General features: G+C 42.8%; 1 protein-coding gene across 1 annotated transcript; it reads right to left on the bottom strand.

The window, feature by feature from the left end:
* Window positions 1-8,952: 8,952 nt before the first annotated feature.
* atp5f1e (ATP synthase F1 subunit epsilon) lies at window positions 8,953-9,120 on the bottom strand (the record flags this gene model as incomplete). Its single annotated transcript, XM_080737121.1, has 1 exon — window positions 8,953-9,120. One exon carries the CDS (start codon window positions 9,118-9,120, stop codon window positions 8,953-8,955), a length of 168 nt encoding a protein of 55 aa, XP_080593247.1.
* Between the last annotated feature and the right edge of the window lie 3,849 nt (window positions 9,121-12,969).

The raw sequence follows: 12,969 nt of genomic DNA, 5'->3' as shown, positions 1-12,969 counted from the left end.
CAGAAATCAATCTCTAGTGAGAGTTCATCACTCTGCATAGTGATGATGAAGTAACAAGTTAGGTGAGATGTCGTTTCCAAATTTACCCTATTTTATGATCACACTTTATAGATGTTAAGCTGTAAATTATATTTTTTATTAGAGAAAAGCAGGATGTTAGAGATGGCAACAGCTTGATAATTCCCACCACTTGTAGAGCAAGGCCGTGCAGAGAGCCCTGAGAGGGCAGGTGCTCAAACCCCAGAAAAAGGGCACATATACTGTATATATATATATATGCGATTTTTGGGGTGGTCTTTTTGTGGAGGTACGTTGTGCCATTTAACACCAGAAATGTAGTACATTGGATGTCTTATGCTAATGGAGCAAGATGTCCCACAAAAACTTGGCCCATGTCATTGGACAGTAAAATAAGCAATACGTTGTCATTACCATGTCAAAATGAAAAAATGTCTCTATGTAACCTATGGCCATTATTCCAAGACTGGGAATGATAAGCTACAAAGAGAAATGCTTGTAGTTGCAAGGTTAACAAGGTGGGAGTGCACCAGGTTTATTTATTTGTTAGGATAGGATCCCTGTTAGCTGTGCCTCGCCCCTAAGGCACAAAAATATTATAGTCGAAAAGTCAAACTAAAACTGACTGATGGCAGCCAGTTCATTTCAATTATAATTTGGCTATAAATAATAATTATGATAATGAAATTATAATTATTTGTCAAATGTTAAGTCTTGATAAGAGTCAGGGATGTTGGACAGGCTATTCATCTTCTTTCTTTTGTTGCAAAAGGGCACTTTGAGGCAAAATGTCAGGTGCCCAGCACACAAAGCCCTGTGAGTGCCTGATGTAGAGCAAACTTTCCGAAGCGCTTGCACTTCTGCCTATAGCTACGAATGCGAAAAAGTTAATTTCACCTTATGCCCTGGAAATGCAAAATAGACCCCATGGCAAGTAATTTGGCCTAAATGTTATCTAGTCTGGAGTTGTCCTTTAAGTTTGACATGCTCTGAGGGCTGATAAGGAGACTATCACAAAGGAAATAAGCGGTAAATTAACATCAAGCAGTGAATATTCATTTTCAGGTTATATAATCAACCACAGGACAATACGGTCTGTTCAATACTTTTACTTATCAAGTCATTTAATTTCTATATCAGTGTTTATAAAATGATTCACAAGTTTCCAATGTCATGTCTAGTAGTTTTACTACATTAAGGCTATAAAATATCACCTTTGCTATTGTTGCATTATCTCAGCCATCTGCCCTATCTCTATACACAGATAAGTAACTCCCAGGAAGACTTCATAAAAGGGCAGCTTTTGAAGAAGCTGAAACCCTGTAGAGCAGTAGAGACGTTTTGCAATTGGGACCCTTTGATTTAGCGATATGGGGAGGATTTACCTGCTAAATGAAACTTAGTACACTACACTTACAGACATTATCTGCTTTCACACCTGACAAATTCCCAATCCTCACTATATAAATTACACATTAGAATACAGTAAGGAATATCAATTAGTGTCTTCTATTTTACATAACAATATTGCCTGCATGTGTGATTGATGCTCTAATCCTCAACATTTGAGCCAGTTACAATTTTATGTTGAACGGTAATGAATACACTCAAAAACCTTTTGTCCATAGGAAAGAGCCCTCAGTCCCTTTTTGTGTTTATTTAAAAGAGAGGCACGAAGCCAAACTGAAATATGTACAGTCAGTTACAATACAGTACTGTATAGTTAGAGACAGATAGACAGCTGAAGACTAACACTTGCACATGGAGACTGGGGGGAGGGGGAGGTGAAAAAAGGTGTTTTATTGTTTTATGAGCATTTTCCTCTGTGACTGCAGATTTCCAGTCACAAGCCTCGACCTTTGTCATGCTGGAGCATCCTCCACAAACATAATCATCAACACATGGTCGCACAGCAAAATCCTCTCAATCGATTTAAGCACTTTCAACAGCCTCTGTGTTTCGAGCATGCCATTAAAATATAGCAGATCTACAATTGCGTGCAATTGGCCATTGTATGACAACGTACAAAATAGGGCTTATATTGTTTCTTGGACAGACCTTTTGGAGCTCTATGTGTCTGTGTTCATTTTCAGCAATAAACATGTATGATGGTATCAGACAGTAAAGTGTACTGTATTTGAAGAGAATAAAAAGGATCAACATAATTTATCTGCGGTCAAATAAAGTGTTCATTTCAGAGCTTTATCCATCTAGATGGTGACCCTATCTCACCATTTATTATCAGATGGTGAGATGTCATTGAACTGAAATACAACATAACAGGGGTCAAAAGCAGTTATAATCTCTTCCCGTCTTATCTCCATGTCAACTGTAAAACTGGGCGTTAACCGGTCAATTGCTGTTCAAATTTCAAAGACAAACGGCCCAAATATTTTGGCTCAAGGAAGGATCATCCTCCTTCATCAACCTACCATATTCTCATGTACTTCATAAGCCCAGTTATTTCCTCACCCTATTTTCAGTTCTAAAAACATATGCCTATTTCTGCCAGAATGGATGACAATACTCATTTTTTTACTGCCTTTATCTAAACAGAATGACCTTTTATAAATCATGTTAGCCTAATACCTAATTTATTGCATGCTCTGACTTATGACGTTGTCATGCACCGAAAATAGCTGATTTACAAGGTTGCAACTTCACACAACAAAGCATAAATCAGGCTATGGTGGAAGGTGAAGGTCTGTTGCCTAACAAACATTTGCTGAGAAAACAAGCCCTCCATTCAGAAACCTATATTTGTAGCCTATAATAACGTTACCATAATGAAACATACTTGAGTTTCTGGCAGAGAAGAAATCAGGGAAGAAAAGGAAGAAGTGTTACTACCACATACATCTTTGAGTTCATGGTCAGGTTTGTTAATAGTTGACCATGAACTAGTTGTGTTTTACAACAGTATTTGTGACATCATCATGGTACATCTACTCACGTGTAAGGACAGATTAAAAAGAAGACAAAAAAAGAAAACGCGTAAGTAAAGATTATGGTAAGAAAATACTAAATCCATTCGCTTGAAATCCATACAATCGGGCGCCTGGTGGCCTAGTGGACCAGGCGCATACCATATAGACGGGTTTCTTGTTTACAAACATTGAGACTAAATGCACAGGTGACTGTATCATGTAATCAATTCCGTCCAATCCCCAAACTTGTTGTTTTGGGGAGCGCTGGTTTCATTCTATACTCTATGGTTTTGGTTTCATTGGCTAATTTTGGTACCGACCCTCAGTGTGACGTGGAACAGAAACCCGTCTATAGGCATTGCCATTTCGGCATCAATGCCTGTCGGCGTTGCCGGTTTGATTCCCGATCCGGCCGACCTTTGCCGCATGTCACTCCCTTTTGATTGATTGATTGATTGATTGAAGACTTTATTAGAAGTTTGCATAGGAAAAGGTACAGTTTCATGACGGTACAGTTCACTGGTACAAGGTCTACTAAAAGGAGATCCATGAAAAGACTAAGCTTATTTCCACTGGAAACCATTGAAGTATCTCATATAACATTGAATGACAGACAAATAGAACACAGTACTATGCAGTAGATATGTAAAGAAAAACAAAAACAAAACAGTAAGTCTAAAACAAGCAGTATATACAAAGAAGGGGCAGGGGAGGGTAGGGTTGGGCTAGGTTCATTTTTTACCAGTTGCGAACGGCTGCTGCCTGTAAGTGGTTTTTCAGGGCAATTTTAAAGGATGCTAGGGATCCACACTCCTTTATGGCCTTCGGTAAAGCTTTCCACATTTTGGTGGTATAGCAGAAAAAAGAGTTTGACCCTTTGTTGGTTTTGACTCTGGGTTGAAAGTGATCTGTGGCGCTGCCTCTGGTGTTGTAATTATGGACATCCTTAATGTTTATAAAGTATTTTGAAAGGTACTTGGGTATCATAGTGGTGTAGTGTATCTTGTACACCAGGCCCATTGCAAGTTGCTGTACTCTGTCATCTACTCTGAGCCACCCCACTCTTAATTGGTGAGTAGCGGTGAGGTGAGTCTGATAGGGAAGGATAAGCAGGACCCTAATTAGTTTATTTTGGGCTGTTTGGAGTTTAGTTTTCAGGGCTTGTGGTGCGTCACGATACCCAGGGGCGGCCGGCAGGGGGGGCTAGCGGGGCCATTGCCCAGGGCGCCACTTTGCGGGGGCGCCAGAAGAAGAAAAAGAAAAAAAAAAGTAAAGTGACGGCCCTGCAGAGCAGACGTAAGATCAACAGTCCACTCAGACCGAATACAACAACACCCCCTGGTGGTAGTGATAGAGGCTGGCAGCTCCAGGCAGCCCCCCCCCCTCCCCTCCTGATGTGATGTCATATTCACGCGCCAGTATTGAAATTGAAAACAACATCTGTTAAAAATAAAGCATGGAGTTCGAGCTCTTCACTACTATGGACGTGACTACCGGTAGATATTATAATATAGCTGCTTGCCCTGAAACATCACATGGAGAGGATCATTTTGTACCTGACTTCCTCTACAAAACACAAACCTCAGGCTCTATCAGCCAGGACTTTGTCTCACTGTGCGTGACTGTGAAAGAACCATTTCCTCCTGACCAGCCCAAGGTAAGACTAAGACAGTCAGATCATGCTTTTATAAACCCTATTATATTAAGCCCAAAATGGTTCTGCCGCCGTGTAGAACCGAACCGCATAATTTGCCCGCAAATAACTTGAAAAAATGCATAATTTGCCCGCAAATAACTTGAAAAAATGCATAATTTGCCCGCAAATAACCGTTTTTTCCGGCGCCGCGAGGGGCCGCGCGAAGGGCGGCGCTATACTACCTCGCCTAGGGCGCAATATACATACCAACCGCCACTGACGATACCATACGTGGACTCCGTAGTCAAAGAGGGGCTGGATTATAGCACCAGCTATGGTCTTCAGTGTGTTGAAATTGACCATCGGGGCGATCCTCTGTAGGAAACGAGTACGTTGGTTGATTTTATTTATTACTTTAGAAGTCATCTTTTCACTGGAAAGATTAGCTTCAAGGATGCATCCTAAGTAAGAGATTTCGTTTTTTCATGTTATGACCTTGTCACCCACTTTGATTGTGAAGTTTTCGACTTTTTTGAGGTTATGATTTGATCCAAAGAGGATGGACTCCGTTTTTCCCAGGTGAATTGATAATTTGTTGTCGTTAAGCCATGTGCAGATCTTACTTAATTCAGAGTTAAGTGTCTTTTCAACCTGCAAGTGGTCCTTGCCCGAGACTAGGAGAGCCGAGTCATCCGCGAACAGGAACAGGTTGCAGTCGCAAGCAGATGCCATGTCGTTCACGTATATTAGGAACAACAGAGGTCCCAGTATGCTACCTTGAGGAACACCACAGCTTACTGGGAGGGGGGGGACAGGGTACCGTTAATCTCCACCACCTGTTCCCTCCCCACCAGGTAAGATTGCATCCAACTCACTGCTGCGTTGTCAAGACTGATGGCTTTTAGTTTCTCAATCAGAATAGAATGATTTACGGTGTCAAATGCCTTCTGGAGGTCCATCATGACCATGCCGCTATATTTGCCGTCATCCGCTTCGCGTTTGATTTGGTCGGTCAAATAGAGAAGGCATGTGTCGGTGGAATGAGATTTTCTGAATCCAGATTGGAACTCGTAAATCAGATTATTCTCATCGAGATATCTTGCAATCTGTTCGTAGACTATTTTCTCCATGACTTTGGATATGGAGCTAAGAATGGAAACGGGACGGTAGTTTCCAGGGTCTAGTTTGCTACCTTTTTTATGCAGGGGGGTTACTTTTGCTAGTTTGAAGTCCTGTGGGACATGACCCTGTTCGATGGAAAGGTTAATTATGTGGGTAATGATTGGCGCAATGGTGGCGGCTGAATCTCTGAGAAATCTAGCTGGAATTTTATCAAGGCCAGTGGCCTTGTGTTGAGGTAGGGCGCTCAGTTTTTTAAACACTTCATCAGTTGTCACTGTGGCAAGTTTAAAACTGTCTTTTCTGACGCCCAGTTTATTGTAGAATTTCTTAACAAATTTTACACCATACCGCCCAGATGGGGCGACCAGTTTTTCAACCAGTGAATGGGCCATGGTGGTAAAGGTTTTGTTAAGATGGGTAGCCACTTCACATTTGTCAGAAATGAGAGCGGCGTCCGTTTTGATGTTTATGCTGTGGCATATGGTTTTAGGTTTTAAGCCTAATTGGTTGTTAAGCAACTTCCATAGGTCTCGTGGTTTGTTTTTGTATTCGTCAATTTTGACGTCGATGTAGTCTTTTTTGGCGGATCTAATTAGGGCGATTGTCTGGTTTCTGAGTTTCTTGCACTGAGCAGTAAGATGTTTGATTTGGATTTTGAGGTCAGGGTTGAATTTTTTTCTAAGCTTTTTGCAGCACTTACGTTTTTCATCATACTTTTTGTCTCTGAGTCTAGCTGATTCGGTAATATCTGAGTTATACCATGTCTAACCATGAGTATACCAGGGTATAACCAGGGTATAACTCATGAGTATAACCATGAGTTATACCCTGTCTCTCCCCCATTTCCTGTCAGTCTACTGTCCTATCCAATAAAGACAAAAAGCCCAAAAACAAATCTTTAAAAAAAAAAAAAAATCCATACAATCACAATAGTGCCCCACAGCAGTCTTTTCAATAAGTGCACACATGTGCTATGGCGTGGTCCAACCAAGCTGTTAGCTACTTCTCCACAGCAGGTCCAAAATGCTGGGAGCAGGAACCAATAACAATAGCAGTACACTGTATTCCTAAACTTAATCTCAGTAAATAACATTATTCAAAATGAGTACACCGTATTCCAAATCGTAACCTCAGTAAACCTATGCCTAAAGCTAACATTATGCCTAACCCTAACTTCAGTAAAACAAATACAAGAATAAGGGCCCATTCCCACTGTCCAGATAAACAGAAAAAATATCTGTCCCCATTCAAGTGGATGGTAAGATACAGATACAAAATATCTGTCACAGATATGTTCAGTGGGAATGGGCCTTTATGGGGGCAAGTGTGTTTTGGGGCAAGCGTTCCAGTTACCAAATAAATGTACCAGAAGGACACTTCCGTAAGTGCTGGTATAATGTGCTTTCACACAAGTAGTGACATGAAGTTTGAGATTTTATTGTGCTTCCTGTTTAAAAGAGGAAACTGGCTTTTTGGCCTGTTCTGTATTCTGCTTCATACCCCCAATAAAAACTATGTTAAAATAAAAAAAAGAAAAAAGAAAAGAAGTTTGAGATTTTAATAGAAATGGTTATGTAAATCAGTTTTTACTCAGCTTGACTTATCTCCAGAGTAGGCTACTAGTGATTATGGGACTGTAAAATAAAAGGGTTACCGAAAGTTACATTACACACTAACTATAAGAGTCCATAGAATAATGGATGTAATTTTTCTGAGAAATGGAGTGATAAAAGTACAGCACATGATTATATTCTCTGTGGAGTTTATAAATAGGTTTTATGAGGATAGAAAGAGGGAAGGAAGGGAGTGGAGGGGTGACATACACTATGACATAATGTAACACTGGCCTCCACGCCTGAAACTACTGTAACTGGTGACATGCTTATCACAGTAGTGGAAAGTAACTAAGTACATTTACTCAAGTACTGTACTTAAGTAGGCTACTTTTGTTTTACTTTACTTGAGTATTTCCATTTGTGATACTTCGTTTATACTTCTAATCGACTACATCTCAGAGGCAATCACTGTCAACAACGCGTCAGCGATGTGTTGTGAGCTTGTAGATCTCAAAGATTGTTATACATTTTTAAAGGAAACTTTCTGCATAATGACTGAGTATTTTTTACTTTTGGTCTTAAGTCCAATTTGATGCCAACACTTTTGCACTTTTACAAGTAAAATGTGAATACAGAACTTTTACTTGTAACAGAGTACATTATGGTTATAGGGGAAACACACTGACCCGTTACCCAGTGGAGTTCCCTGACCTGTTGCTGCTCATAATGCCTGAGAAAACATGAGGTTGCAAGAGGTTAATGTCCCTACAACCACCTTTGACATTTAAAACATTCTTATGACTCCAACAGCTTATCATATGATCAACCTTCTGTCACATGGTGCATGACGCCTGACTGACAGCACTCTGCTCTCCATCCCCATCCTTTTGTCTCATTAACTTTGTGATTTATTATGATGACTATATAGTGTGGTCATAAATAGAGCGTATGTACAAGCTCACAATAATGATGAGCTTATTGATGGACTACTTAAGCTTTTTCTGAACAACAAGAGGGTCAGGAGTGGCTTATTGTCGTTGTCAGCCGGTAACACGCAGGAGTCTGTCCCCATTACAATGCCCTGATCCCTGGGAAATAGCCGTGCTACTCATACGCTGTGGTGTGTGTGGTGGTCCAAGTGCCCGGGATCATACCCATGACCTTAAGGGTCTCAACAACAACGTATGGTGTTTCAGTGGTTAAGACTGGTCTGCTGGAGAGTGGAATTACAGCAACTATGAGGCAAGTCACGATCACGATTTGCTCCAGAACGATCAACTGGGTCTTCTCTCATCTGGGACCCACCCTACTGTGAGACGCTTTGCCTCCAATTGATTGACAGGACTAGAGCAGCGTGCACACAGCACCACCGTTTGACTCTGGACATGGCTGAACAATACTGGCAACCTTATAACATCCAGGATACATTTCACCTCCATAAAGTACCAGTTGGGACTGAACAAGCGGTTTCTGTGACTTTTCTGCTCTTCCACAGGGAATGGGCATTTTCTTCAAATTTATCATCTTTTATAATTCTTATTAATAACAAATAAAAAGGTAAAGCTGTATTTTATTTCATTCCATGTCTTCTTGATGCCATCTACTCTTCATTTCCATCAAAAAGCAACAAGGTGACCACGTTGGGGTTGTGGGGTTCCTCAACATATGTAGGCCTAGACCATCAACCATGGTTTCAGACAGGCCGTACGACAGCCTTGGGTTTGGACACCTTCACGCTCGCCTCTGCGGCCTTCACTGCTTCAGCTTTGGCCTGGGGCTTCATGGCTGCGCGCACCGCATTGGCACATATGGAAGAGAAGCGAATATAGCTCAGTCCGGCTTGTCTCCAGTACGCAACCATCTCGCCTGTGTTGAAGATTCAACGACCCAGACACCACCACCTGACATTATAGGCAAACAGACCTGGACTGATGTCACAAACACACAGCACAAACGGGTGCCTAACAACACCGATTTGTGCAGCCCTGAATGATTGATGAATGATTGAATGTACTGTAGTATGTCACCCTGGAGAAAAGCATTTTATTGTGACCGTACTACAAAAACATGCAGCTCTTGAGCGTCAGTCAATTACGCCTCATGTCCCTCTCCACACTATATGGCCAAGAAAGAATTCATTTGCAAGTGTGACTCGTGTCATGGCAACCACATTTACAAATTAATTCCGACATTGTCCCTTTTATGCCCATATATGGAGAGCCCTGATGTTATCAATATTAAGCCCATATCTGGGAATGGCCAGTGGACATATTGTGTCAGTCTGTTGTTTCTCTCCCTTAGGGCTTCTTACTGGTATATACAATAATCTTCCCTCCTGTCAGTCTGATTATGCTGCCAGTCTGCTACAGAACCACTTTCCAAAACAAAACAAAAAATGAAATCTCTGAGTGTCCAGCTGTCCGAATATCTCGACAACCATCCGACCAGTCAACCTCAAACTCGCCAAAATCGTTTTTTCTTTTTTTTGGGGGGGGGGGGGGGGGGGGGGGGGGGGGGGGGGGGGGGGCTAGTGAAAGTTATAGGTATGGTTTGTGCGATATGAAATGTAAGCTTAATAACTATTAATCACAGTAATCCTCAATCATAATCCATCATATTCAAGTGAAGTGACTCCAAGCCACTTCAGTTAAGAGCATGCAGTGCAGAGGCCAGGGTACTAAAGTACCTGGCCTGCAGAGTGGAGTATGTGTCTGTGACCCAGCTGATCCCCGTTGAGCATCGTTAACGCATCAGAGAAGGGCAATTATGTGTCTGCATTATGTGTCTGTTTACAGTTGTAGCACAGAAAATAAGCACATTTACATGAAAAGTATTCTACTTTGCAATGTAGTTAGAAGAAAGTTGTGAAAATGTAGTCGCTTGTTGTGTCAAGTGTACATTAGATGGTGGGGGGGTCTCGGCCGGGAGTCCGGGACCGTTAAGGCCCTATCAGAGTCTGTACCGCGGTGAAGAGCTATCCACCGCGGTGTAGTCTTTTTTTTTTTTTTTCTTTATAATTTTTATCCCACGATTTTGCAACCCATTTTGTAATCCTGGGCTCTGCACTCCCTCTGCCGCGCCTGGGGTGACAACGGACTGACCTCATGCTTCCTTCATGCATGGGTAGTCCAAGTTGTTTCTTTTCACCTGACAGGGGGGATTTCCCCGGGATGGACGTAGCGCGTGGAAGGAACACGTTATTCCAACCAGTTCCTTTCCCCTCCATCAGGCGCCCCGGCTGGCCAGGGGGAGGCATTATTGAGACCAGGATTGCATGTTTTTGTGAGGGTATCAACCCTAGGAGACACGGGGAGAACATGCAAACTCCACACAGAAAGGCCCTATCGCCGACCCCACCTAGGGTGTGGGCGCTGATGACACGGAGGGAGAAACACGCCCCCAGCACCCACAGCGTCCCCCGGCGGTAATCGAACCCAGGAGCGCTAACCACTGTGCCACCGTGCCCCCGCGGTGTAGTCTTTTTGAGTCATAAAACTACAACGTTGCGTCATTCCTCGCGGTGAAGAGCTTTCCACCGCGAGTCCCGACACATCTCTCTGTTTTCACTTTCAGACAGATAGGCTCTTCACCCCGTTCACTGATTGGTCGATCTAGACCAGTCAGTCACGGTGAATAGGACTCCACCGTGACTGACTATGATGGACTTCACTTATTTTCTCACTTGGGGTGGAAAGCTTTCCACCTAAAATTTGCGGTGGATAGCTCTTCACCCTGGACTCTGATAGAGGCTTTAGTCCCCCGGCCCCTTGGGTTTCTGACAATGTGGCCCTCTGAACAATTTAGTTGAATACACAACCACCAAGCCGAACGATATGCCCTTACAGAGGTCTCTGTGAAGATCCAGTTGACCAGAACTGCCAATCCGACCAGTATGCCCATAGTATGCATAGTAGTGGGCTCGGTTTTCTATAGCAAAAAAAAAAAAAAAAAAAATACTTAAATTTTCCCCATAGTAATTATTTTAAGCCTAGAATCAAGCCATACCCTTTGTTTAGCCGTTTTCACATTTATTTATGGTCATGATTCACCAGGATCCTGGTTTATTCTAGGCTTAAAATAATTTATATAAACATTTTTGTCTGGAAGAATGAATGGACGATTGTTAGTCCCACCAGAAAACCACTGCTATGCCCTATATGGGCATGCCCATACTACTGATGACATAAGGGATCTCCATATATGGGCATAAAAGGAACAAGGACACAGAGCTCTCCATATATGGACATAAAAGGGACAGACAGACAGACGGCTACAAGGGGTTTTCTGACAATGGGTACAACGGGTAGATTACATAGCATTCCCAAATCCCAACTTGCATTGTTCCATCCAGAAAAAAACCAAATAAAACTGCTATGACCACCATCAGCACAGAGCATTAGCCAACTTGTTAAAGACCTAGTGAAATGAAAAATACGTTTTTCACACTTTTAGAGCTTATCCCTATGGTGTCACGATTTGCAGAAAGATTGAACCCAAGTGCAGAGCCACAAGCAGAAGCTTACAAACAAAACTTAACAGGAGTTGCAAGAAAAAACAGAAGGCCAAAAAGTGAAACTTATGGGGCGCCCGCTGTCCTAGTGGTCCAGGCGCATACCACATAGGCTATTGATTTGACCATATTCACCTGTCAGCCATGTTTGAAATTTGCATTGAAACTGGGGGGCAAGAACTGGGGTAGCATTTCATTTACTATAAATGCGAGAAATCTCTGTGAGTATGTATGTGCCCCGCGTATCTCGAGAACCGTTCGTCCCACCGGCTTCAGATTCGGCACGCGTGTTCCCCACCGCGGCGCGGAGATGCCTGACAGCGTGTTGCCGGTTCAAGTCCCGATTTCCTGTCTATATCTTCACTGTAAATTATCAGAAATGAAAAAAAAAAAAAAAAGGAAACTTCTCAAAGCAAAGGCAAGTAGGCTACGGTACACTAAGTCCAAAATACAAGACCCTTCAGATGTACAATGCAAAAGTCATTAAGTCCATAAAGCAACACCTCTCAGAACACAAGGCATTAGGCTAAATCAGGAACCACAAACCTTACTGAGGCACAAAACAAGGAACCACAGAACTCCAGTGTGTGTGTGGAATGAGTCCAGTCTTATCCACAATTTTCCAACATCCCATTGTGCATTTTGCGCAGAAGTTGCACGGAGCTTCCGGCGCCGCAGCCGAGTGTGATTTACAAGCTCACAACGGTTGCATCTGCGACGCGACGTGAGCTTGTATGTCTGCTGTTAACCGGAAGTGTGGTGCAAAAGATTCTCCAGTAAATTCCCGTGGAAAGAGGTGGATAGTGAGTAGGTGATTAGAGGAGTGGTCACAGGTGTGGAAAGGGCATGGCACTGTTTTGGCTGATGACGCAGTGTGAAGACAGGTGAGACAAATCTGGAAGCTGGGAGGCCGACCACCTGAACCTAGCCTTCACCAGGACGCAGCTCATAAGCCCATGAATATCTCCCCCCTGGCCAAGTAGTGATTATCTCTTGTCTGTCTGTCTGTCTGTCTGTCTGTCTGTCTGTCTGTGTGTGTGTGTGTGTGTGTGTGTGTGTGTGTGTGTGTGTGTGTGTGTGTGTGTGTGTGTGTGTGTGTGTGTGTGTGTGTGTGTGTGTGTGTGCGTGCGTGCGTGCGTGCGTGCGTGCGTGCGTGTGCGTGCGCGTGTGTGATTGCCATCGCCATTGCCATTGCTTCAT

The sequence above is a fragment of the Nannobrachium achirus genome (assembly GCF_963921795.1).
Source record: "Nannobrachium achirus genome assembly, chromosome: 11".
Taxonomy (NCBI): domain Eukaryota; kingdom Metazoa; phylum Chordata; class Actinopteri; order Myctophiformes; family Myctophidae; genus Nannobrachium; species Nannobrachium achirus.
The sequence above is the reverse complement of the archived record's forward strand: the minus strand, read 5'-3'. Positions and strand labels throughout refer to the sequence as shown.